This window comes from Cyphomyrmex costatus, unplaced genomic scaffold, assembly GCF_001594065.2.
Source record: "Cyphomyrmex costatus isolate MS0001 unplaced genomic scaffold, Ccosl1.0 scaffold254, whole genome shotgun sequence".
In the NCBI taxonomy this organism is placed as follows: domain Eukaryota; kingdom Metazoa; phylum Arthropoda; class Insecta; order Hymenoptera; family Formicidae; genus Cyphomyrmex; species Cyphomyrmex costatus.
In genome coordinates this window covers 1,173,819-1,200,055 of record NW_017276629.1, presented here as the reverse complement: position 1 = coordinate 1,200,055, position 26,237 = coordinate 1,173,819, and the positions used below count along the sequence as shown (strand labels likewise).

The window sequence follows — 26,237 nt, the reverse complement described above, 5'->3', positions numbered from 1 at the left end:
ACTTTTCATCCAATGGCAGAAATGTCGCGATCGATTTCCACGCCGAGCTCTTCGGGTCGGTGTTAAGAAACCTGATATCCCAGATACAATGTGTTTACTGTTTGAGCGTAGATGTACATCAAAGTTGCTACAACAACGAATATCTAGGGTATGTAAGTTAGCACCCCAACTATAGTACTCAGGAGTTCTTATTAGAGTTCCCACTTCCTTTTGACGAGTCGAAGAGTTCCCTATAGTTAATAACAAGAGTTCCGCTCAATAAACATTTTTTTTACATTTTTTAAAAATGGGGTCCTAACTTTTTATCGAATTTCGAGGTGGAATAATTCTGAGCGGCTTAATAATAGCTTCAATTTGCGATTGCCTAGAGTTCCTGATATGTAAAAAAAATTTTCGAATAATAAAAAAAAAATTAAAAATTTTTGAAAAATTAATTTTTAGATACAATAGTTCTGATGATAATTCCTGCTTCTTTTTGACGATACGAAGAGTTCTCTATGATTTTTAATGACATATGCGCTTAATAATCATTTTTTAATAATTTTTTAAAAATGGGGTGCTAACTTTTTAACGAAATTCAAGGTCGCATAGTTCTGATCAGCTTAACAGAACTATTTTGTGAATACCTAGAGTTCTTGATACATAAAAAACATTTTTGAAATATAATAAAGTTTAAAAAAAATAGTGGAAATCTTTGAAAATTTTTTTGAGAGTACCGAGTAGTTCTGAGTAGCGTTTCTTATAGTACTCGACGAGTTCTATCGAAAACTGTAAGGTGAAAAAGCGATTGGACCAACGGTTTGCAAGATACAGCGACATTTGTCAGAAGATCAACAATTTTTAGAGTATATCTCGGAAACCGTTGGTCCAATCGCTTTGAGCCCTGATACTTTTCGACAGAACTCGCCGAGAACTGTCCAGAACTCCGATCAAAACTCCTCGGAACTCCTAAAAAATTTATCGACGTGGGACTTAGAAAAAAATTTTGGGTCAAAAATTTTTTGGGAGTACCGAGTAGTTCTGTTCGGAGTTCTGGACAGTTCTCGACGAGTTCTATCGAAAACTGTAAGGTAAAAAAGCGACTGGACGGTTTCCGAGATATACTCTAAAAATTGTTGATCTTCTGACAAATTTCACTGTATCTTGCAAACCGTTGGTCCAATCGCTTTAAGCCCTGATACTTTTCGACAGAACTCGCCGAGAACTGTCCAGAATTCCGATCAGAACTACTCGGTACTCCCAAAAAATTTTTGACCAAAAATTTTTTTCTAAGTTCCACGTCAGAAAATTTTTTGGGAGTACCGAGTAGTTCTGTTCGGAGTTCTGGACAGTTCTCGGCGAATTCTATCGAAAAGTATGAGGGCTCAAAGCGATTGGACCAATGGTTTCCGAGATATAGTCTAAAAATTGTTGATCTTCTGACAAATGTCGCTGTATCTTGCAAACCGTTGATCCAATCGCTTTTTCACCTTACAGTTTTCGATAGAACTCGTCAAGTACTATAAGAAACGCAACTCAGAACTACTCGGTACTCTCAAAAAAATTTTCAAAGATTTCTACTATTTTTTGTAAACTTTATTATTCTTCAAAAATGTTTTATCTGAACTATCGCACGTGAGTGCTTGAAGAGCGAAAGCAACAATAATCTCACATGGCATTGTTTACTGATTCATATTTGTAATAGTTTATTGATATTACGGCGTTATTAATATAATATAATAATATTTTTAATATTCTTACATGCAATATCATGACAGTCTAATATTTCTATATGATTCTGAATTTACATGCAGTAATAATATCTAAAAAAAAAAAAAAAGGAAATACTTTTGAGAAAACTATGTATTGATATTCGACTGACGTGAAAAAAAAAAGATTCGAAAGGGATTGCCATTCGACAATACGCGTTTTCCTCGTCGACGATGGTATGTTTTTCAGATGATGTGATCGTTTCAGGATGGTCCAGCCTCCGCCTTGCCGTTGACCCAGACTCTGTCGAATATTTATGGCCGCAGATCGGCCAGTCCTGATGTTCCAGGCTCCAATCTAGATGAAACTCAGGTTCGTAAACGTGCATATTTTGCAAAAATAGATTGCAGATTTTTAAATTTGCTTCCGTGACGTGTACTGTCATTGCAAATTAAAACCTGTTTTATGAGAACAGTGAGAAAATCTTGTAGCAACTATAATACGATATTAACGAATATATTTAGTTTTAATCTTTTCCTATAAAATATTTAAAAATCTGTTCTTTTTATTTTGAAACGTTATATACTAATTTTAAGGCTGATGAATTTAATCAATAATGAGTTTATTATTATTAGAAGTTATAATTGTCTTTTGTATTTCGTGAAATTCTAATGTATAGATGTATCGATCGATATGCATGTGAAGAAATGGTTCAATCATTATTCGTACTTGAGACGCATAGCTTGGTAATGATTATTCGCAGGCTTGCGATGGTAAGCCCGTTTTCTATAGTTGAATATATCTGGGAAGATCCCTGGCTTACCAACTTGTTCGTTCGAAATATTCGTGGCAGCACAACCTAGAATTCTATTCATAGTCTCAAACCATCTCCGAGGCCTCGTCGATAACGCGATTTCCAAAGCTATACATTCAGATTCCCTACCTGTATCCTATTATTTTATCCTTGTTGTTCATCGAATGTTAACCAAGAATAGAATGATATACGGGACGGGGAATTCGAACGTGCCACAAAAAATATATCTTATGAAAAATAAATGTTTTCCTTATAAAGCATTCTGAAAAAAGAATTAAATAACAATTATAACAATATATTTGTAAATTGATAAAAATTAAAATAATCTCCCGGCGTATATTTCTTCAGCTCATTTCTATAGTAATTATCTGATGTTTGAGAGGTACAATTAATTTTAGGTTTATATCCAAACAAGCTCTTATGTTGCTAATCAAGAGAGAGGAGTTTCTGATCTTGCGTGATAGTTTTGCCCGATCTTAACTAATTTTAAATAAGCCAAGTATATGCTTAGACTCTAAAGCATCCATGATCGTTGGAGGGTGCATTTCTTATACATCTCTCTTTATATTAGATAGGTATAACATGATATCGATACAACAATACTATGTTCTGCCTGTAATAATTTCATACACTTTGAAATAAAACAGCAGCATGTAGTGTTTTAATGTTGAAAATTTTGGAACATGTTCTATATTCGCAATACCAGTGTAATATGAAATGGCTATTTGGAAAAATTTTATTACCACGCGCGTAACTTGGTGTATATTTACATTACGTGGCCATCGCGATGCGCGATGCACCATTGAAAAATCGACACCTACCGTATTTTTATCATCACTTAAATCTATTCGACATGTACCATAGTTCCTGCCGTACTTGTCCGTTCGAGTAGCATCCGGCGATCGAGCGATATTTTCAGCATGGAAATAAAAGCGTCGATTTAATGCACATCTTTCGTGCCTCGGCATTTCGCGGAAATCGAAATGAATATGCAGTTCGTGCGCACGTAAATCTCGATGAATACTCGACGGATTGCGTTTTCACCGATGCCATCAACAATTTTCGCAACTAGCACAAATTTATTTCATCGGCTTCTTTTCATCGGAAATTCTTCTTGTTACGATATATTTTTATCGACAGAAATTATGGGTTTGTAAATTGTTCTCTCTTTTCAAGCAAAATTTCATTCCAATTAACTCTTGCGATTACATTTAATAACTAGGATATAAAGTTTAAATTGTAGGTATTAACTTTAACGAGTTAAGACAACTAGATTTTGCTGGAATATATGTATTCACCGTCTATATAAGCCCAACAATTCAATTAATGCTCATGTTCATTGTTTTTATATAATTAATCAGAGTTGAGAACCCACCCTTTTGTGTTCTAATTGATATACTCTAATGATCCATAATAAAAAAGCCATGATGTACCTAAGTATTTTCCCTTTTCGCTGCCATCAAGGAATTAAACACGCACTTAAAGTCTAACATGAAAAGAGCATTCGTCGACTTGAGTTTCTTAGCGAAGATGATAAGCACTTTACCTTGGTTAACTATAAACATAGAAATTAATTCGCTTTAACGTCACCTGCAGACTATAATTTTCTGCCGTGCTGCGCCTCGTCCTTTCGCCGTCGCGTCGTTATGGCGCAAGACCTTACCGCGCAATTCTTCGCTTCGTTTCAGAACACGATCGCGCGGTTCTCGATTATCTCCTCATGTTCTTCCTATCAAGTCCAAGGTTTCCTGGAGCTGCGAGTCGCTGCATTGTGCCCCGGCATTGTGCTCGTAATGGACATCCGATTCGCAGAATAAAACGAGTCGACGAGGCCATTTCGTGAAAAGACCGGCACGATAGACGACTGTGCGTGACGGTTAATTAACCCGCGCGAGGGTATTTCGCGTATTATTACGCTCACGAATAACTCCAAAGTGAATTTCGATATGTGAAGCGACAAGATAAATCGAACAAACGCAATCGCTATACTCGCCGACTTGTTTCAGAGTTTTGCGGTTTTATAATTTACCAAGACTAAGCGTTAATTGGCGAACCAAATTAACCATTATTTGCTGCAACCAACGACGCACCAATAGCCGCGACATCCCAGCCTGTAAACCGAATCGAAAATCAGCATATCGTGATTACTGATGCCGTTTTGCAGTCCGCATATTTACGAACGAAATACGGCGAAACGCTTGAAACAGGACTGGGCCCGAGGCGGTTACATTATGATACATTCCGTTTGATTTGGGTAACCTGATTAACTTCCGACGTGTTGATGCTGAGGTTTGTTTAATCCATTAATGATCGAAACATCGATACCGTCTGCTATTGCACGACATGAGGAAAAATATCCATTAATTGAATTTTATTATTGATCGCTATTTAACCAGCTTCTAGTTCCGCTCGTCACTGTTTTTGTTATTTTTTAATTAACTCGTTAGAAAACAGAGTGAGGTATACTTTGTTAGGCGAATATCTCCACTTGAATTAAATCGAAAGTATTTACGTACTCTCTCTTATTAAATAAAAATTAAGCTAATGAAATTTAATAAGTGATGCAATATATATATTTATACATATGATATATACAAACTAATTATGTTTTGAGAAGAAATTCACCGTAGAAAAATACACGTTAAAACTTGAACTATAAATGATTCCACAATGCAATTCCGAGAAATAAGTCGAAGATTCTGCCACTCGTGGTGCACGTGAAGTTTAATTAAGCGAGAGTTTAATTTGGCTGGACGTAAATTCGCATGCGGACGCAATTTCTTCGGGCATTGATCTCGGACCACTATTGCGTCACACTATCATCTGAGAATTACATTCCACATAACGTGGCCATCGCGGACACTCGACGCGAAATTAATGATAGTTGTCAGTTGAGAGTCACGAAATAAATGACGCGATTCGTTTGAACTTATAAATAGCATGTGACAGTAATTAATCATCTGAGTTTTTACAATTTTGGATTTAATCGAAAAAAGTAACGAACTTTTTGAAGAGTCTTTTAAACTGCCGTCCAATCGCGAAGATGCTTCAGCGTGTCAGAATTAGACGGCAACGCCTTCTTCGAAAGCATTGGCACGCTATTGATACCAGTGTCGGGTCACTTTTACATCAGTACCAACGCCGACGTCTTACATTCCGAAGTGTAAAATCGGCTGCTCCAAAAAACCATCGGAGCTCGATCGTGTAATCAAGTGCAATGTTTTATCTCAGTAAAATTACTTCTGTTGATATTGTAATAATGTTCGGAACCTTTTTTTAGAAGATTGTGAAAGATAGTGTGTAATATAAAATAAACGAGATGTATCTCCAATGAAAATAATAATTAAAGAAAATAATTAAATAAATAAAAAGAAAGGCCAAATACGGTTGAAAACAGATTTAGTGTCTAATACTCGTAATATTTATATGTCAATTTTAAATGTTCATCCAGTTACATAAACCGCGCTCCCATTAGTGTCGAACAATCATAAACTGTGAACCTAAAATAATAATATTATAAATTTAATTAATTGTCAATTTAATAATGATTCTAATAAAGCATCTTACAATATTGCAGAGAATTTATTGCGAAAAATATTAACTCAGCTAGGAGAGTTGAATGTGATTTTAAAACCTTCCAACAATTCAAGACAGGAGGTGCTTTTTCCTAATTCGACTGTAATATTTATCACAAATATACAATATTTATAATCAATATATATGTATATGAAAAGAGAACATATTGTGCAAAAGATTTACATATTATATATAAATAAAATAACTTAAACAGAAAATGTATAATATGTTAATTTGAATAAGAGAGTAGTATTTTCCTTTAAATATAAAATAAAAATTAAAAATCATTTTTATATAATACTTATAAAATTAAATTACATTTGTATCAATTTCACGGAACATATAGATCATTTTTTAATAGGAGGAAATCACTTTCGTCAAAACTTTAATATTTAAAATAAAAAAGACAAAAGAATCTATATTATTGATATTATCTCAATCACAAATAACTAACCTTGCTTTAACAAGCGATCATGTTTCTTCTTGGAAGAGCTATCTTGCGATTCGATGAGAAATGTGAGCTGAAGTAAACGAAGAGAAATCTTCCTAGAAAACTGTCGTAAAAGGGAAACAAAAATAAAAGTCTATGACTTTCGGTTGAACGGAATCCGACGATATTTATCATTGTAGAAACTTTGCCCGCTTTTTCGAGTGCTATAAAAACGTATCATCGTGCATCGCACACAAAAAACACATATAACGAATATTTTATCGAAAGAACGACTCGTTGAGAAGTAGGATCGTTATACGTAATGAATTGAGACACGATAGTACATGAAATGAAAGGATTTACGAGGGGATGCGTTTTCATGGAATAGAATGTTGATGGAGATTGCTGGCTGAAGTACCGTGTCTAAACTATTTCGCTCTCGCACGCGCGGTTTCTCCATAAACAATATGCAGCGGTGTTTGGTATTCTTGGAAGCCCGTAAGCGCTTCAATCACTCTGAAATTTTCCTTTGCTCATACTGCATATTACGCTCGCGAGCAGAGCAAACATGTGGTACGCCCAAGTATTATCTATTCTTACACGAGTTTCCATCAATGTGAAAATATGGATCAAGGTTTTGGTGGAACGTTAAATACACACGTATAATGGAGTTATATTAAATTAGAGGTATTTTGCTATTATAATAACTAAAAACTGCGCAAAGTATAATAATAGTTAACAGGCTTTGACAGGTAAAGTGAAAATACTTGAAAATTTGAAATATAAATATAATTCCTTTTTCAAATGATGAATCGTTCGTCGTTATTATCTTTTTCTTCTCACATTAAAAAAAATTTATTTTATTTTATAAAATTATATTTGTAGAATTATTCATGTGATAAATAGTTTATAATTATTTCATTATCTATTAAAAGTATGTCAATGATTGACTCAATTAATGTCGATTAGCATTTTGAATATTATTTTCACAATTGTGTCGATTCTCGACACAAATGCGCCCTCAATTGCAACATCCTTGTCAGCACCTTTATTCGTGTTCAGAGAATGCACTCGACATAATGGTCGACGAAACTATGTCGGGGGAATAAAGCGCGTGTGATAGAACAAGAGAGGAATATAGAGACAGTCTGATACTTATGACACGCTTTCAGAACACAAGAAACGGGAGAAAAGGGGGATTTGATTCGTGACATATATCCCCGATGTTCTCTTCATTGATATCGATTTCTAGCAACGATGGGTACGCCCGCGATATTCAATTGAAAGTATTCGTTCGTGCAGCGCGAACCAATGAAAATGGCAAGCAGCAGATTAAATGAATAGCAAAAATTTGCCTCGAAGGGTGAAATGCGTATAAAAGTTTGAACGCTAATTACAAAGTTCTCGCATTTATAAGGATTTTTAAGTAACAAAGTGGAAGTAGAGATCAAATCAAGAACTTTTTTTACCAAGAAAGAAAGAGCTGAACTGTTTGTAATATATACTAACAAAAAATTCAAGAAAATAATTATAAATTGAAACTGTAAAGATTAACACACACTAGCAATAAATTTATAATTACTTATATCTCAAAACAAAATCACTCAAGTTGTAAAAAGTTACTTTCTGAAGTTGTAGGTAAAAAGTTAAACTCTTTGAGATTTTTAACAAATTTATAATTATATACTTACGTATATTTTAAACAAATTTATTGAAGCTGTAAAAGAGAGAGAGCTATCTGGAATTTATAATATAATTATCAAAACTATACGTCAAGTACATATATCTCAAAACACACTATGTGGGAAAATATATTCGAATAATTACCTTTGAAAATATATTTAAATAAAATATTACGCTAAATAATGTAGTCTTGAATGCATTTTTTAGACTAATACTTTTCGAAACAGTTTCGTAAAATTGATGAAATGTAAATGGTAACTGTTGAACAGCTATTTACGCATGTCAGTTTGCTTCTCTTTTTCTTTTGACATTATATAGCGTCTCTATTTCGCTTGTTCGCACAGCGGTAAATCGAATGGACTTTGACGGACAGCGTATACCGAAAAATATATATATTTGGAATATCACGCACGATCGGACTGTTTTCGCACGATGATAGACTGGGTGTCGATCGTACGTCACTCAAGGCGTCGATTCAGTGATTACATGTTCACCGTGCCGTCCAAAATACGAAAACATCCAAGGGTGAAGCGACACGTCAATTCAACGCTAGGTTCACCCAACGATCGTGACAAGAATAATGCGATTTCGCGTAACTCCAGAAACGGCAGAGGTGTTTGTGAATGTTGCTGGAGTCACGTAAGTTTGAACGCAAGTAAACGTAATGCCATATAATTACGCGATTGAATATTGCATCTATACGTTTACGTTTGCGTTTCTTGACCAATAAGAAAGGAACTGTCGATTAGCAGCTTTTGTTTGATAAGTCAAAAGACGCAAACGTGAACGTAGACGCAATCTCCAATCTAGTATTATACGAGCATTAAACAGTATCGTATTATAACGACGGGAAAAATTTTACATCAGGAACAGGAAACCTTGCGATCGATTAGGATTAAGAAAATTATACATCTCGTAATTATAAACGAAAAAATATTAGAACATATCGCGGCTACTGAAGCATTGTCCAAGCTGATCGTTAAAATTTTATTTATGTACTAAAAGCCAGAGTTATTTTTATGGCCTTTTGGCGTGCGAAATAATCACGCAATAAAATTGTTTTCTTCTTGTTGCAGAAAACGAGGTTTGATGGTATAGGGGTGGAGGAACAATTACCACCACCGCCGTCGCCACCCAAGCTGAAAGAAGCAGCCCACCCGGATGGAATTCCCGGACTGAATTCAATCGAGCGTATCCTTTATCCAGATGGTATTCCGCACCTTAGTCATGAGACGCCCAACAAGGTAAGTGTGTCAAGATAAAAAAATATACCCACCAACAATTCGATAAAAAAAGTCAAGTATATATTAAAAAAGATGCTAAAATTATACGAAGAAAAAAAACCAACTTTCTACTTAATATGCATAGCATACATTATAAACGTCTATTTTATATAAAATGCATGAAAGATATCACGAAAGGAAAAGAGAGTTTGCTTTATGCACGTTTAAATTTTGTTTTTTTTGTTTACAAATTTAAAATTTGACACAAAGAAAGTGCAATAATGAATTAAAAAAGTTGTTTACACGGATCGATGAGTAGCGCATGCGTGCGCGAGCTCGAAATGTTCGCCACCTACGTTTTCATCCCTGAAAATACTCACCCTTACCGCAGGATCGATAAACGTGGTTCTCCTGCGGTTGGTAACGGTTGGATAAACGTGGAAGATAAACCTTCCACGTTATCGAGTGCTATACTACCACACTGGCAAACGTCAACAGATCATGAAATCTTACGATCACGAAATATACACTTTATATTCATGAAATTTTTAACATTTTCGCGTATCGATGTAATAAAACAAAAAAAACTATTATATTATCCAAAACTATCATGAATTCCAACGATCTGAATTAAATTATGATTAATTTTCAAGAATAGAAATAAATAGATTTCGATCGAGTGTCTGTACTTTTAAATTTTGAATTAGAATCTAATTCTGATTTTATCATAATAGTTTCAACATTCGAATCTTGATTAAAACAGTTGAGGACATTTGTCACCCCTGGAATAGTCTGCTGCACCCTCCGACAGATGGCAGAGACGACGCGAGGTCATCCCGGGATTCCCCGGAAGGCCGCGCGGTCTCGCTACTGTCTGTCACGTGGTAAGATCGAGGTCTGCATTACCCTGCCCCCGTTGACTGTCCGCAACACGTGGACAAAACAGTTCGGCCGCGACTTTGCAGCCCGTCGGCCTCGAGAGTCGGACATGCGACAGGGGTCGTAGGTGGGCGGTTCGGTCGCGGTAGTTCCGGTGAATGTGCGGTGGATCGGTATGTTATCTGGTCCCGTTGAGACCGCGAGAGTGACGACGAGAGTCCTACATACGACGGAGAGTCTTGAAGAGAGGGTGTTTCCTTACGTTGGACCCGACGTCCTTGGAAACTTGGGTGTGAAAAACCGAAAGGCATTATTGATCGCACTTCGCAGAGTGCAATGTTTTTCTATTGCCAGCCGTGGTCGATAATGAGGACGATATAGGACGGGATATTTCGCGGTCGCGCATCCGGATCGTTCGATAATCGTCGCGGAGTTATAGGTTCAGGAATACATCCGGATCGCCATAACGTCTTCCGGTACTTAATTGTACATAAGCGACACCACTGAGCGCTGGAATGACCAATCGACTGAATCCGTCGCGTTTTCCTATAAATGTATACAATTTCAACGACAACCTCGCTCGCGTATAAATAATTCAGGAATTAGGTTAATTAATGCCGTGGGTTATCACGTCGTCGCCATTTCGACTAAATGTAATTACATGGTTTTAATTACTGAAATTTAATGATTGTATATGACATTATTTAACAATCGCCTATATCATGCTTTGATAACATTTGGATTTATTTATTTTTCACATTTATTCATCTTTTTTATTTTTATTTATTTGTTGTATATTTCAAAACTGCGTTATCTTTTGCTTTAAAATATACTTATTGATATTGAAAATTGTCAATATGTCGAAAATGTAACACGTTTTATTTTTACTTTAAAAACTGATTTTGGAAATTAACGTCGAGAAACTTTAAAGGTAAAATTACACTGCAACTTTAAAATTCTTCATAGGCATTCCACGAACGAAATTCATCGGACGAGACCATTGATGTGTGCTGAATCTGAAACCATTACATTTGCTGTAGAAGGGAGGATCGTTAAATATAAATTATGCAGACGCGCAGCACAATGCGAGATAGCATCGCGCGAAAATTCAATGCACCTGCGTCAGAGAAGGTGGGTCATATTTGCGAGATTAATAGACGATCGTAAGTTACGAGCGAATTGAAGCTGTGTGGGAGGGGACTCTTATCGCTCTTCTGTCGGTCGTTCAGAGTGAATGAGGCGCGCATTCCGTGGATTGCATTGTACAATCTTCTTTATAGCACATTTGTCCGATATATGACGCAATTTGTGCGTAAGAACAAAATGTAACGATATAAACGGCATCAGTCGAGGTTTTTTTACTTTACGTTGAATTGGATTTCTTGCTTTAAGAACATTTATTTATCTTGTAGCTGAGATACTTTTCTTATCGCAATTTTTATATTTTTTACTTCTCTAGTATTATAAATGTTATAATATTTTCACGTAAAAATATCTGTCAGACGCATTAATTTTTTTTGTATTACTCGCGCAAATAGCAGTTGAATCTTATTTATGCTCTATATTGAATATTACTTTATATACATATAATATGTATATATTTTTTATAAGCGAAAGCTCATTAACAAGGAACTGTTAAGCGCATTGATGTTTTCTAAAAGTATTTAATCGATCGATGAAAGTCTCTTGTACTGTGTCGGTAGTTCGGAAGTAGTTCGTTAATTTCCTGCGGAACGATTCTATCCACGAGGGTTGCAAGTGCTCGCTAAAGACTAAGTTTTAGCTACTTAAGACAAGAAACACCGGTTATATGAAGGTAACTACAAACTCGTCGCGCCAAGAGGGTCGTTTCAGCGTTATACATAATTTATGTTGTGCGATAAATTACCATCCTCATCATCCGGACTAACACGACGACGGGTTCGCTATGCGAACAGCGCGATAATATTATTTTAGCCCGACAACGATGACGCATGAATTTCCCGTGACGTCTTTTCTTTCTTTTTTTTCCGCTGTCTCTTCCACACGAATTCGCCTTTTCCTTCTTCCAGAGTTCGTCGTAATTTATCGACGTTTTTACGTGAATTTTTCCAATTGCAACGTCGCCGAATTGAGGCCAAGTGAAGGAGTATTCCAGATCTTAGAAAAAAAAGCATGAAAAAAGGGTGATTGCGTGTCTCGTTAGGCGCAAGAAGGTTTTATTCAAACTGTGCACGTATTAAATTTTATATTAACGAAATGTAAAGACATTTTCAGAGAATAATATTTAGGAATAATTTTTTATTTAAAAATGTAAATATTTTTAAGAATCTCATACTTGTATAAAAAATGACTATACATATAGTGAAAGATATATTCAATTTTTAATCTTATTTTATGCGAAAATGTTGTTATGCGAAAGTATTATAATACACATTTATTTTGAATGTACACATTTGATATTCTCTCCAAATGTACATATTATGTGGATTTCCATTAAATTCGCAAAAAGTGATGTAGATTCAAAGAAATGGATGAACATGAGAAAAGATTAAGGTAGATGACGGTCAGACAGAATATGCTTCGCTTATTTCTTTCTTTTCCATGTATGATACCGTCCGATAGTCGACCTTTACGTGACCTAGAACGACCTAGATACTACCTCCGCTGTTGCCCATTTTCCTGGCTTCTCGGTTAGCGAAATGTTCGACGATAAAAGTCACTTTCCTCGTGCCGTCGAGACTTGATTTTTAAGTCGGCAAAGTAACAGAAAATTTTTAATACCTTTTAAAATTTCGTGAACAAAACTACAGGAAAAGGCTATTTCAGATATAAACCATAAATGTATTGCAATGATTTAACCGTTAACGCATTAAAAAATTACAGGAGTCATAAACGATTATTCTAGTCGCAAAAAGCATTGCACAAATTACGAATAAAAATTATTCAACAAAATAATTAGGCAGGATTAAAGAATAAAATTTCGTTCAGACTATCAGAATATTAATTCAATTGATTACTCGTGTCAATTCATATTACGAAAGAATCAAACTGTTTGTGTTAACATAATTTGTCGGTTAACGATATCTGATGACAGATTCATCGCAGCTGATAACACTATTAATTTTCCCCAATATTATTTCGATATTCAATATAATTCCGCACATTGTGTGCACCTATTATTATTAAAATTCTTCAATTAATTAATGTATGTATATGTATTGATATAAAATAATAGTAAGAGCAAATAATTTGCACTGGGTAAATTATACGCTGGGTATATGTCAAAATGTGATGAGACAGAAACGAAAATTCTTTCTCTTGTAAAACATTACTGTGGAAAATCCAGTTTTAATCCTTTTTAACTATTTTATTTTATGTAAAAAGGAATATTTTCCAGCGTACTCGATTTTTATAAGTAACTACGTGCGTTGTATAATCGCGATACTAATCATTAAATGTGCACGCGATGCGTGTCGCTCAACGAGAAAATCGCTGGAATTAGAGTGTAACGAACTCTTTGCATGTCGGACTCCATTTGACATTTACTTTGAGCATTCGGACGTAACATGTATGTACATGACGCGACAAAATATCACGAATTTAAATAATTATTTAATAACCACGTGCAGTTATTTTTTATCGCGCTTAATCCTTGCAAGCATTTCTCATAATTCTCGCTCGTATAGGTATGCAAATTTTGTTTGCAATTTCTTTTTGACATTTAATCTTATCGATTGTATTATACTCTCGATTAAATGTTAAACGAAATCTTAGCATCCCTAGATTTTACATTATTTGTCGTGTCTAGATTTTACATTATTCATTAAGTATGAATGCAATTACAATTCTTCTCTCGCGCGCTCGGCTTCACCTGTATACGGCTAATCGAAGAGATTCCCAAAAACTCTGAGCAAAGTTAAATTACAGGCTGATTGCAAATTGCAAATCAGCTTGCAATTGCTCGGCGAATTGTGATTTAAACGGAATCGTGCGACAAAATTAAATCACGATTCGCTGCGTGCATTTGATCGCGACACATGTTATGACTGACTTAACGTGTCGGTTTACATTTTAACTTTCAGTTTAATCGCGATTAATCCCTTCATATAGCTGCGCAGATTAAGCTAACCAATACAGGAATTGCTGTTTGATGCGAGCAAATACATCCGAATCAATTACATTTTTATCTACAAATGAAAGTCTTCTACAAAGTCTTCTCAAATACAAGGATAATTTAAGCGCTTACGTGATTTTAAATGTCGCCAGAAATTGAATACAAAATGTAAAATATGTCAGTTTCAACAGAATCAATGTGTATGCATATTTGCAGGAAAGAATTAGGTTACTGCAGGACCGTATTGTGGAGCACGGTAAAACAAAAAGAACGCGATTTTCCATTCTAAATATATTTAGTGCAGCATTCTCGTGATACAAGTAAATGAATCGAGAGACTTCGTGAGACTCGTGACTTTGTGTTCAGTTGCGAACACGCGTGCCACGTAAGTACCTGAGAAACGAAGACGAGAATTCTGTTGCTCGATATCGCGACACGAAAGCAAGAACTGCGGGCCTTCGTAACTCACAAGTGGCTCTAGCGTGACTTGTGTCCAACCATTACCCTGCACTTTTTTCCGACCTCTCGACTTTTCCTTAATTATCCGTCCGTGATGCTTTCGCACCTTTCGCGTACTCCGTCAAATGTATAGAAATGGTATTATCAATCGTAATTATCTTATCAACGTTTTTTAAAATAATTCTGCGCTTGAATTTTGTTTTTTTTCAAAGTGGTCGAATGACTCAATGCTTAATTGGGTCATAAATACGCGTGTTTCGTAACGTAAAACGGAGACGTTAACTGCTGCTCGATATTGCAGCATGGAAGCAGGAATTTACACTACAACAAGGCTTCTATATAGAATATTATTTATTTGAAACTGAAAATTCTTGAAAGTTTTGAACGTCTAAAATTCTTGAAAGCTTTGAATACCTGGAAAACCTTTTCACAAAAGTATTTGAATATCTGAAACGTTGAAACGTTTCTAAAAGTAAGATTACTTTGTATGACGCGTATAAAATAAGAGGTAGATTGAAATACATAAAATATTGTATTAAATTTATAATGTTATATTATACTTAATTATTTGAATTATTTTTAATTATTTCTATGCCATTGCTTCTACTCAGTTGTTAATTTAATTAAAGTAAGAGTGAAATAATTTAATTCAAGAAATGCATTACATTTGACTTAATTTATTATTTAAGTGCATACATTAATGTGGACGTTGTCTACTTTAAAACTAGGTACTTTGAAATTTAATCACAGAAATGTAGCGATTTACATTTTAACACATGTAGAAGTTAAAAGTAACGAAATGTTATTTAATTTAATAAATTGGGTTATCATGATTCTTTTGATATTTAACAGTATAAGAGATAAAATATATTTTTACCATCTCTGAGTTTTATACGTATAAATGAAATAATAATATATATATAAGAAATAAAATTTTAGAAAATGTACATTAATATTAAACTACATGAAAATAAAATTAATTTATATGTATCTGAAATATTATACATTAAATAATGTATATAATATTTTTACTTTTCTTGTTGAAATTTAATCAAAAGCGATGTTTTGAGTACAAGTTATAGAATTGTCACGTTGTTTTCTGTTAGAAGGATACATACAATTGACAATTGTACTTTCGTTCATACCTAGTGAATACACTTTTTTCTTTCTCATCTGCTGTAAATGTTCGATGAGATTGCGAGCGATACTTTCACGTTTCGCTGAACTAAATGAAAGAATAAACATATACAATGGACATTATATCTCGTTGAGTGCTACATTAGCATAGAAAAATCTCCATTAGTAATAACAATTCGCGAGCGATCAATGTTTCCATTGAGAATGATTTCTCTTTATATACAGAAAATATCGCATAAAATGGCGTATTCTGGCAACCAACTGTCAAATGGCTCACAATACAATGGCCGCATTGTTCGCACCCGGCTCACGACGTGGATGCTTTTAATTAAAAGCTTCCGCAATGATTTTCCTCTTTCTCCTCTATTTCTTTCATTTTCATTTCCCCCCTCTCTCTCTCTCTCTTTTTATTTTTATTAAAAGTGCTTTGAAAGCGGTACAGTAGTAGACAATATTAATTCGAAACGATTGCGAGTGTCATTCCACTGAATTGCCCATGACTTCGTATTTTTCAGCGTAAACATTTCGAGACATTTATCGGAAACTCTTGTAATTCGATTGTTCACTAGAAACAATAGAATTCCGACCTGTTGTCTTACGGACAACACATACGCGAAATTTCATTGTGAACTAGCAAAGTTGACCGCGGAAATCAAATTTCATCCGGTAACTATTTATCACGTGACGATAATATCCACAATTCAGACTTTGAAAACTTAAGAGAGATCTGAGATAAAGAATTAAGAGACACGGACAATCTTATTGTACGAGATATTTACCTCTTGTCACATTGTGTAATTGTTATCATTTCGATAAATTTTAAATCGCATGTTTGATACAAATTCAGTTCCCTAAGAACAGCAATTAATAATGTAAAAATTTGCGCATTCCACGAAAAACTCTTAGGGTGTACAGAGTAAAATCTCTTCCTCAAAATAATGACGCTAAACATATAATGAAAATATTTCTTTGCGACAACACTTGAAAATAATATTCACGATGACGCGTCAACTCAGAGTAATCATTGTCAGTGCGGTGGAACGTTAGTTCTCGGCGACTCTCGCAACGATAACAATGCACTCGTCAGCGTCGAAGTGCTCGACGATGGGTCGGTGGAATCTCCGAAAGGATTCCGGCGGGATTGTCTCGGGGTTGGATGCGGCCTCTCGGGGTGGATGCAGTTTTCGCGAGGTGGCGGTATGGTTCACCCCGCCAGTCGCCGCGCAGTCGGCCGTACTGACACGAACACACGTATGTGCTTCTCGTACATGTATTGTAATACGGAACACAAATACACAGGGTCAGATAGGTATATGATACGTCCGTAAAAGGGGGGGAGAGAGAGAGAGAGAGAGGATGAGGACCACCTACACGTGGAGACGCACTTACACAGCGCAGCCGGCGATGTACCCGCTAGTGTTCCAAGTGCTCTCAGTGACGTAGGTCAGTGCTCGCGTCTACGGTCCGCAAGCTCACCCAGATTAAAGCTCGCGCATCCTGCCGTGGGAGGCGAGAAGCAGCGCCGTTGTCTCCATATGTACGATACATGCGGCATCCGATTATGCAGAGGCGCGTACGTAAGATGTTCTCGCGCGAGAGCGCGACCGTTCATTACGAGGTATTTAAAGAGTGTCTCGCCTAAGTGTGCACGTGTGTAGCCGTGCTTGCAAGTGCACAATGTTGTGTATCCGTTCGTTCCCTCGCGTCGCGATGATCGGACAGAGCAAGATTCAACTACGAAGATACTCTTTTCTTGTTCGGTAATTACCCTCTGCGCGTTCATCTGCGTCTTCTTCTTTTCGATTAATCGTAACGGAATTTTAAATTTATTTTGGGACATGTGATAATAATACTTTTTTGATCTCTCTTTTCGATGATTTATTAACTTTCATTATCTCAGGAATTTATTATATATCATTAACAATCTTGAAGAATAAATTTTGAAATGTTTATAGATAAAAGAAGTATCGTAGAAAAATGTTCATGTAATGTAATTGTATTGATGCAAACTATCCTCTCTAACAAATTCGTGTAAGCAAATGGGATTTATCTGAATACCTTTTCACGGCTGTAAAATTTAAATTTCAACATCAGAATACATTTGAATTTCTACTTGAGAGTGAAAGATTACTTTCCGTAGAAATTCAAGATGTAATCGTCTTAGAATAGTCGAATTCGGAAAAAGGTTTGAAAAATTGTCTCATTCCCATTTCTATTTGTCATCGTGAAACAATTCTTGTACACATACATTGCTATAATGATCTGATTAACAAATTAATTTGCACTGCAATGTTGACCTCCGCTTGTTCATCATTGCACATACTGCCGTTCGACTTTAATTATCGTCAAAATATTTAGTCAATCGATCTCTCATTGCCAAGTCATCGATAGTACTGTCACGTAAAACGTATCCAGCGTGCGCTACACGAGAAGTACAGAAACGCACGTGTCAAGACTACGTAATAAATCACAAACATTGTGTCGATCACGCGCGACTAGTGAAGCAGGTCAGCGTTCACAGCGACGCATTTCGAAGACGCATTTTTACTGAGATTTCGCATTGCGAATTCGAATACTTAAATCTGCACCAACTAATTCCGGCAAATTAACAAGTTGAAATTAATTGTTTAACCTCAGTAATTAAATTAATCAAATTAAAAAGTTTTCGAACAACATTAATTTCGATTAAATCAATCTTAGGAGAATGAAATGCATTCTCCTCTCCTCTCGGCTCATACATTTCAACTTGGTTAAAATACAACTTTCCAGTGAAAAACGTATTTATTTACTCTAACATTATTTTATTCTATTTTATATTGCGTTTCTTCGATAAATAGTATCACCTTGCTAGGGATACAGAATACATTTTTATTTATTTAGATAATCTATTTATTAGAACAAAATTGAGGTTACAGTGCAGAATTCAATTAAAACAAAACGTGATTCGCCATATATATCTCTTCACATAGTACGAATAGCGTTTGTGAAATGGTCTAACGAGGTCGCGTAAACAGGCAACGTGTGCGTTAGCTGATAATAAACTTCGTAGCAATACGAGATAATAATGTTAATATCGTTGGTATTAACGTGTTTCACCATCGCGATTTGTTGAACAACGAGCACGTGGCATTTATTATTAGCATGTTCATCTCGTTCGCGGAAGACGTGATTTCCTGCGATATTCATGCAGGTGTTTCGTAAAGTCGCAATTTTACGCTACGCATACACATGTGCACGACGGATGTGTTCTGCGCTAGATAATTATAGATTTATACCTCGTAGAAACACATCTTCGTAATCTAAGTGAAGAATACCGCAACGATAAATCATTCACTACTATAAGAAACTTGAATCGAGTCAATAATTCCTCTTTGAGAACAGCTGGCATTCGGAGGCCAACAGATCGAAATTAGATATGGCATGTTGATTACGCATAATTGCAGTGAGATGACAGAAATGCCTTTGAGGCTTACCTTCTCTTATTCTGTTTCCAATATATCTAAGGTAGAACCTACTGTAAATAATTTATAATATAGTTGATCTCGTAAAAGTTTATAATTTCATGTGCAATTATAATACGAAAAACATTTAAGGAAACAAAAAATATAAACATATAAGTTACAAATATATACTAGAATATATGATAAGTACATTGTATAAGGCGTAAACCAAAACAAAATTGCAAGTATCATCTTTTTAATTTTTTTTTTTTTTAGGAAAAAAGGAAATTTTAATTTAGTTACTTAAAAATTATCGTTTTAAAAATTCCACACAAATTACCGTAATAACTAAAGATATATAAGTAATTTTTGCAACAATTTTTTAATTAAATTATATTAAAAAAATTATGTTAAAATAAAAATTTTGAATTGTGTGACATCAAGGCAAATAGGAGTTCACGAATAAGTAAACGTTATATAAAACTAAGAAGTGTGTATCAAATGATAAAAAATAACTGTTAATAAACTAAGTATTAGTTAATAAACTATAAATATTTAATAAAATTACATTGCATTGTTTCGATTACAAATTTGAGTCCTCTTCAGATGTAAAAAATACAATAAAAAATACGCTATGTAAAAAATTTGTATGCTGAAACGTAACGGACAATGGAAAACGCAGAAAATATATAATATTGATGAAATAATAGAGTTGGATAAAATACTTGAAATAAAGGAAACGAAAATTGTTTGCTAATTAGTTGGAAGACCGATTGAGAAAAAACTTTTAAGTGAAATTTTAAATCTCATATTACATGCAGTAAGGTCAATTAAATATTAATATATGTGTGATAGAATACAACGCTTACAATCCATTTATACACAATATAAATTTTGTATTTACATTTATTTTTAACATTACATTTTGTTGTGACACGCTTCAGATCAAATATACATAGTACATCAATAATAAATATTATTTGATTTTTGATGCGATTTATAAATCGTTTAAAGTAATTTTTTTTAATATTTTCGCTCTAAAAAATGTGTATGCATATTTATAACTTGATATTTATAAAACAATTTTGACGTGGGTATATTTTATTCTTGTGAATATACTTTCTGTATTTGGAATTAAGCTAAAAAAAAAAAAAATGAACGACATTGTGAACTATTTTTAAGGAAATCGGACGACGAGGTAGTGCAAATTTAGCATTGTGTCTGTGTGCAAAGCTTCGTTGGCATCCATCGAAGAACATCTGATTGAATAATTCAAATCGTTTATCGATCCCATGGTGGCAAACGATCGTCCTCATAACTCTTCCTAGAGAGCTTTTAAAGTAGTAATGGAAGTACCTGTGTGCATTTGTACGCGAGAGTTTTACCGTCGCATTTGAAACTAGCGAGAAAATCGAGGAGAAAATCTTGTCGAAGTTGTAAAATCTGCGATTTTATGAATACACCGGCGATATTATCGCGATTGTGAGTTTTCAATCGGATCACCACACCGGGTCGCATTCGAGCAGCTCGTGCGTGGTATCGACCAACTTCCATGGCTTCGCCAGAGCGAGCTACAGATCTGTGATTTATATGTGGGAGTGTCCGTTTATCGACTACTTGAGATAATAGCGCAGCTATAGACGATCTTGGCATTTAACCTCTTTGGATTTCCTATTATTTGTTCATTACATGACTTATAAGAACAAATCATTTGTCGTTATCGTGACTTAATTTCTTATTGAATTGTCGGGAAATTGATTAATAATTCACTTAAAAAAGAAAGAAAGATAACAAGTTTTTCATATAAACTTTTTATGATGTTTAATGTATATAATTAGGATATATAAATTTAATATAAATTTGGTATCAAATTTTATTAAAACAGGCTTATCTGGTTCCAATTTGAAAGGACAGGAATTGTGTTAAGGGTTAATAGGTCAATCTACATATATCCTGAAGCTACTACTAAATTAGATAGTCAATATCTAGACCTGAAAACAGACAAATATTTATATTGAAAGAGAGACAAAAAGAGAGGAATTGCAATATATCTAATGAATTTTAAGAACGTATTTCAAGTATTTTAACGAATAAATTACCTTCGCTTGTTTGATTTTGAGCAATCAACGATTATTTTTCCTTTGAGTTGTAATGCATACCTTAATTTATTGCGAAGACGGATCGTTTATTATGCGCATGATGTTTTATACGACTTCAAAGTACGTGAGAAAATGCACGATAATTAAAGTCACTCCACGAAAAATACGTTTTTATGCTGCAAAGTCCTCGCTGTACTTCCCATAATTACAGCACACGCGAAAACTTTATAATCACTTTAAATTCTCTTTGCGACCGTTTTTCATCGTACACTAGACAAATATCGTGCGAATATATCTCTGAAGTACATATTTTTTTATAATGCATGTGAAGAAGGTCTGGAATGTTGAATATAGCAGCATTAATCTCTATTATTTTCTATATCATCCGGCATTTGCAAATTATAGATTTGTTTCAGACGATTAGAGAGAAAAAGAGGGAAGTAACGCTCCTGAAAAAACACTCATAAATTAAAGTCGCCAAATTATTTTAAAAAGAGAGAGCTTTAATTCATCATAATACTCTCCAATTACTGTTATGCAGATAGTTCAGTCCATATTCATGTTTCATCTATATCCCAAGTCCATGTTCATGTACGCATGTATGGAAACGGTCAATATCGATTGCACGTTACATTTATTACATCCGGAGTCACGATAATGACCGATAAAATAACAGCCGTCGATGTTTCTAGCGTGGTGACCCAGCTGTGCAAGTTGTCGAATCAACTTCTCGTTTACTTCTTTTCCGTTTTTCCCTCTTACGATGATAACGAACTGACGTTAATTCGAACATTAGTTCACACTAATTAGCAGAATAACAGAAAACTCACGACTGTCTCTTTCTTAAAAAAACTTCTTTTATAACGTTTGTATTTTATCTTCTTATCTTTTTGTTTAATCTAGGCAATATTTTTGATTTTTCTTTTCTAGAATAAAGTGATTTACGATTACTACACTGAAAAAAGTCTACTTATAACTATAATATCAAATATTTAGTAAAATAGTTTCAACTAAATGTTAAAGTAATATAACTAAACGTAATTTTACCTTTGCAAATATTTAGTAAATATTACTGGTAATATCGTTTGATAATACTAAATATTTGCGAAAGGAAAATATTTAGTTATATTACCTCTCAACACATTCAGTTGAAATTATTTCACTCAATATTTAGTAGCTATAACATACACTAGACTTTTTTTCAGTGTATTAGTAGAATGCTGTGCGACCTACTTACTTAAAGATTAACAATTAAACAATAAATTGTCAATAGATTTAAAAAATAGGCTAGATTAACAATCGAAAGTTAATATCATTATCGCAAATTAATCATTTATTTTTTACGATAAAAAGACCTTTTAAAACGGGCGTGTACAGATATTTTTCAATTAGTAAAATTCACGTGAACTATTCCAATATCCATGCTTCCGACGTCAGAAGTTACGTCGCGTTTACAGTTGAGTAATTAAAACAACCGCGTCGATTAGTCCTCCGTCTGCGGCAGACAGGCGCGATCTATTCACGTTTGGGGAAACATCGATTAGTTTTACACGCGTACAGAGGAACCCCCGTTTACAATCAATTTGTTTGCAAGTTAATTTACACGCGTTTACAAGCAATATATGTGATAAGAAATATAAAATAGTCGTCAAATTTGGCACTCTTATTTCAATGAGCAACAGAAACTGCTTTATGTTTTTAATTTATTTCTCGCACGTTAAAAATACATATATAGAAATAGAATATAATTTTAGAATTAAAAACCTTTTGACATTTGCTTTATTGTGGAAAATATTTAGTTGTCTAATTTCAATCTCTTTCGTTAGATCTTTGAACCAATTTGAAAGTATAATCAACTGAATAATAAACTTCTCGTTTTTTAGCATTTCCAATACTGCAGTCTATTTAATTCACAATTGTTTATGTTACAATGAAAGAATGTACGATGTAAATAAAAGTTAGGCCACGTAGAAGAAGAAATATCTAGTTAACTGAACCGTGGGTGGGCTGAGCGAAGCGATGCGACGGACGATGGCCATTGCTGTTGCCGATAACTCGATTGTATTTCCGTCAGGTGCACATCAGACCAAATGCACCTTGAAGGATGCATTGTGTCGTTCTTCTTTTCTGTCGGAGCAGAACTCGATTTCATTTCGTTGTTCAGTAATACGATACACATTATGCGCTTGAATTGCTTTCGTTGGTATGTTGGTCTCTCCAAACTTTAAAATCCCAAGTTGTAAGCTTGTATAGTTGATTTATTCATTATTTCTTTAATTAAATAAAAATACATATTTTAAAAATAAAAATTGATTATTTAATTAAAAAAGTTTACATAACTTTTATGCATTTAGTCTTCGCTAAGTGACTTTAAAGGAAATAACTATAATTAAGTTACTGATTACGAAATCATGCTAATGAATTTCACTGCAATTTACGAAGAAACGAGAAACAATTATGTAACAAATTACTACGGCATGTATAAACTACTGACTGAAATAGTTCAAAAAATACTGATCAATTAGTGGCAATACGTTAAAGAGAAACACTCGTGCGTAACTGAACTAAATTCAAATGGGTTGTTGAAAAAATGCTGTACAGGCAAAAAGAAAAATGGAATACAATAATTACTTTTGTAACTGGAGAGAAACATAATATTTTAAAAGTATTTATATTTGAAAAATATATTCAATTTATTAGATTAATAGATCTGATATAAAAATAAAACTAAATTTGTATGTTTTTATTTATAAAATATGATCGCGTTTTGCAACATTTCAAAATCTATCTGTACTTTATCCGAGAGGTATTGCAGTTGTCGGTGTATGTGCAACATGTAACTGTCGTGAATTCCTTCTATACCGACTTCTGTACTTTGGTAGACACCGTTGCTATCAGATGTCGTCCCCTGTTTTGTTACAAGCTGCATTGAAAGCTCTCCGCAGAGAGGAGAAGAATGACTGATTCGAATAGTTATTTATTTTAATAAATCCATGTGAGCTCAATACAATCACAAATGCACACGTTTTTATAATTCTAGTCTCACAATATTATTCGATACACTTTCAATAGTGATTTTCTGATAAATTCTTAAAATAAAGATTTTAGTTAATAAAATCACTTGGAAGTCATGTCAAGAATTCATTACAAATTTATTAAAGTGTATCGAATGACATTATTATATATATATTGGGACTATAATTAACGAAATGTCTACATGTGAACTTTGTAATAGGAACTATTTAAATGTGAGCGATATGAAGTAATTTAAGACAAAATGAAAAGGCAAAGGTACCTAGTGATAGAGAACGGCAGAAGCAATTGTGTTACCAGAGTGAACAATCTCTTGATCATGCGATTGAAAGTTACATAACGAGAAGAACGATTTCGCGACAACGCGAGAAACATTGTGCGTAAAAATTGTAAAATTTGTAAAAATTGGACATGGCGATTTGACTCGTGATCGGCGAGTGATTCGGATTGCACCGAATGGTTCGCATGCAGTGAGACAATCGCAGTGCCGACAGTCGTGTGAAATTGCGAGAAGACGTTCTCGAAAATATGCCCCCGACTACGCCGACAGATCCAGCCATGTGCTCGCTCTGTCCGCGTTCGAAGAAAGCCCATCATCCGAAAAAGCTCGTGCGCTTCGACTCCATCGTCGATACGTTCTCCATCTCAGACTCCAACACAGCGACCAATGAGAGGGTAAGCGCAACGATATTTTATTTCATTTCGAGGTCCCCAAATGGATGTTTGTGATTTTATCATATATTTTAATGACGCTGCTAAATCAGTTACAAAACATATTTTTTCATTAAGAATTAAAGACATATGAAAAATTGTGGAATATCGTATAAATTACACAAAAGAGTCTGTAAAAGTAAATTTTATAACCAGTTATATTCTTTGTGTTAACAACTGATAAAGCAAATTATGTTTTATCTCGTGTAATTAATTGTTGTTTAATAGCGGTGCAGTTATCAAACACACTAATTAATTTGAAATTTTCTTTCTGAGAGATTTTAGAGCGATGTTTACATTAATAATTATAAATTATTAATATATTAATAATTTATACACGTTTCGTACTACTGCAGTATGATAACGGTTCTGCCATTATTGCAATATGAAGATATAAAGAAGATAAATAGAGGTCTTGAAATTTTTCTCACATATTATGAAATTTTCGCGAAATTTCAACGGTATGGTTATCGACATTGCTAACGGTTAATGATGTGTAAATGTTAATGGTGACGTGATAACAAATCGACCATTACATTAGCTGCGTCTGCTCGCCCTACATTCGCAACGGACGCAACTAATGCATCTCTGCAGCCAGTGTGTGTGGGTGTATACCTACCTATATCTTGTGAAAATGGAATTTTGTAAAAATCTCGCGGGAATTTTGTACTTATACACCTTCGACATTTTAGCCTAATATTTAAATCACACATATATGATAATAATTAATGATTTTTAAATCAATTGCGATTGTTTTCTCTTTTACTCATCATAATTTATGTCTTTTTTATATTTTCATAAATAATCTCTGATGTTCTCTTGGTTTTGATGTTTTTGAACGTGAAGATCAAATTTCAAGAAAAATAAAATTTTAGAAATCACAAAGTTTTTCGAATTTTATATTATGTGCAAATTATATTCTAAATACATTAGCCTTTAATCAGGAAAAGCGATATAAATTTTAAGAA

The 26,237-nt window shown here is 34.2% G+C and overlaps 1 protein-coding gene across 9 annotated transcripts in view; it reads left to right on the top strand.

Moving 5' to 3' along the window:
• dlg1 (MAGUK family member discs large 1) overlaps positions 1-26,237 on the top strand; it is a 540,434-nt gene that overhangs the window by 327,748 nt on the left and 186,449 nt on the right. For all 9 annotated transcript variants that reach the window (XM_018540590.1, XM_018540588.1, XM_018540591.1 and 6 more), the window contains 2 exons: positions 1,957-2,061; positions 9,269-9,436. In XM_018540590.1, the coding sequence (XP_018396092.1) occupies positions 1,957-2,061; positions 9,269-9,436 (273 nt within the window). The remainder of the gene's footprint in view (positions 1-1,956; positions 2,062-9,268; positions 9,437-26,237) is intronic.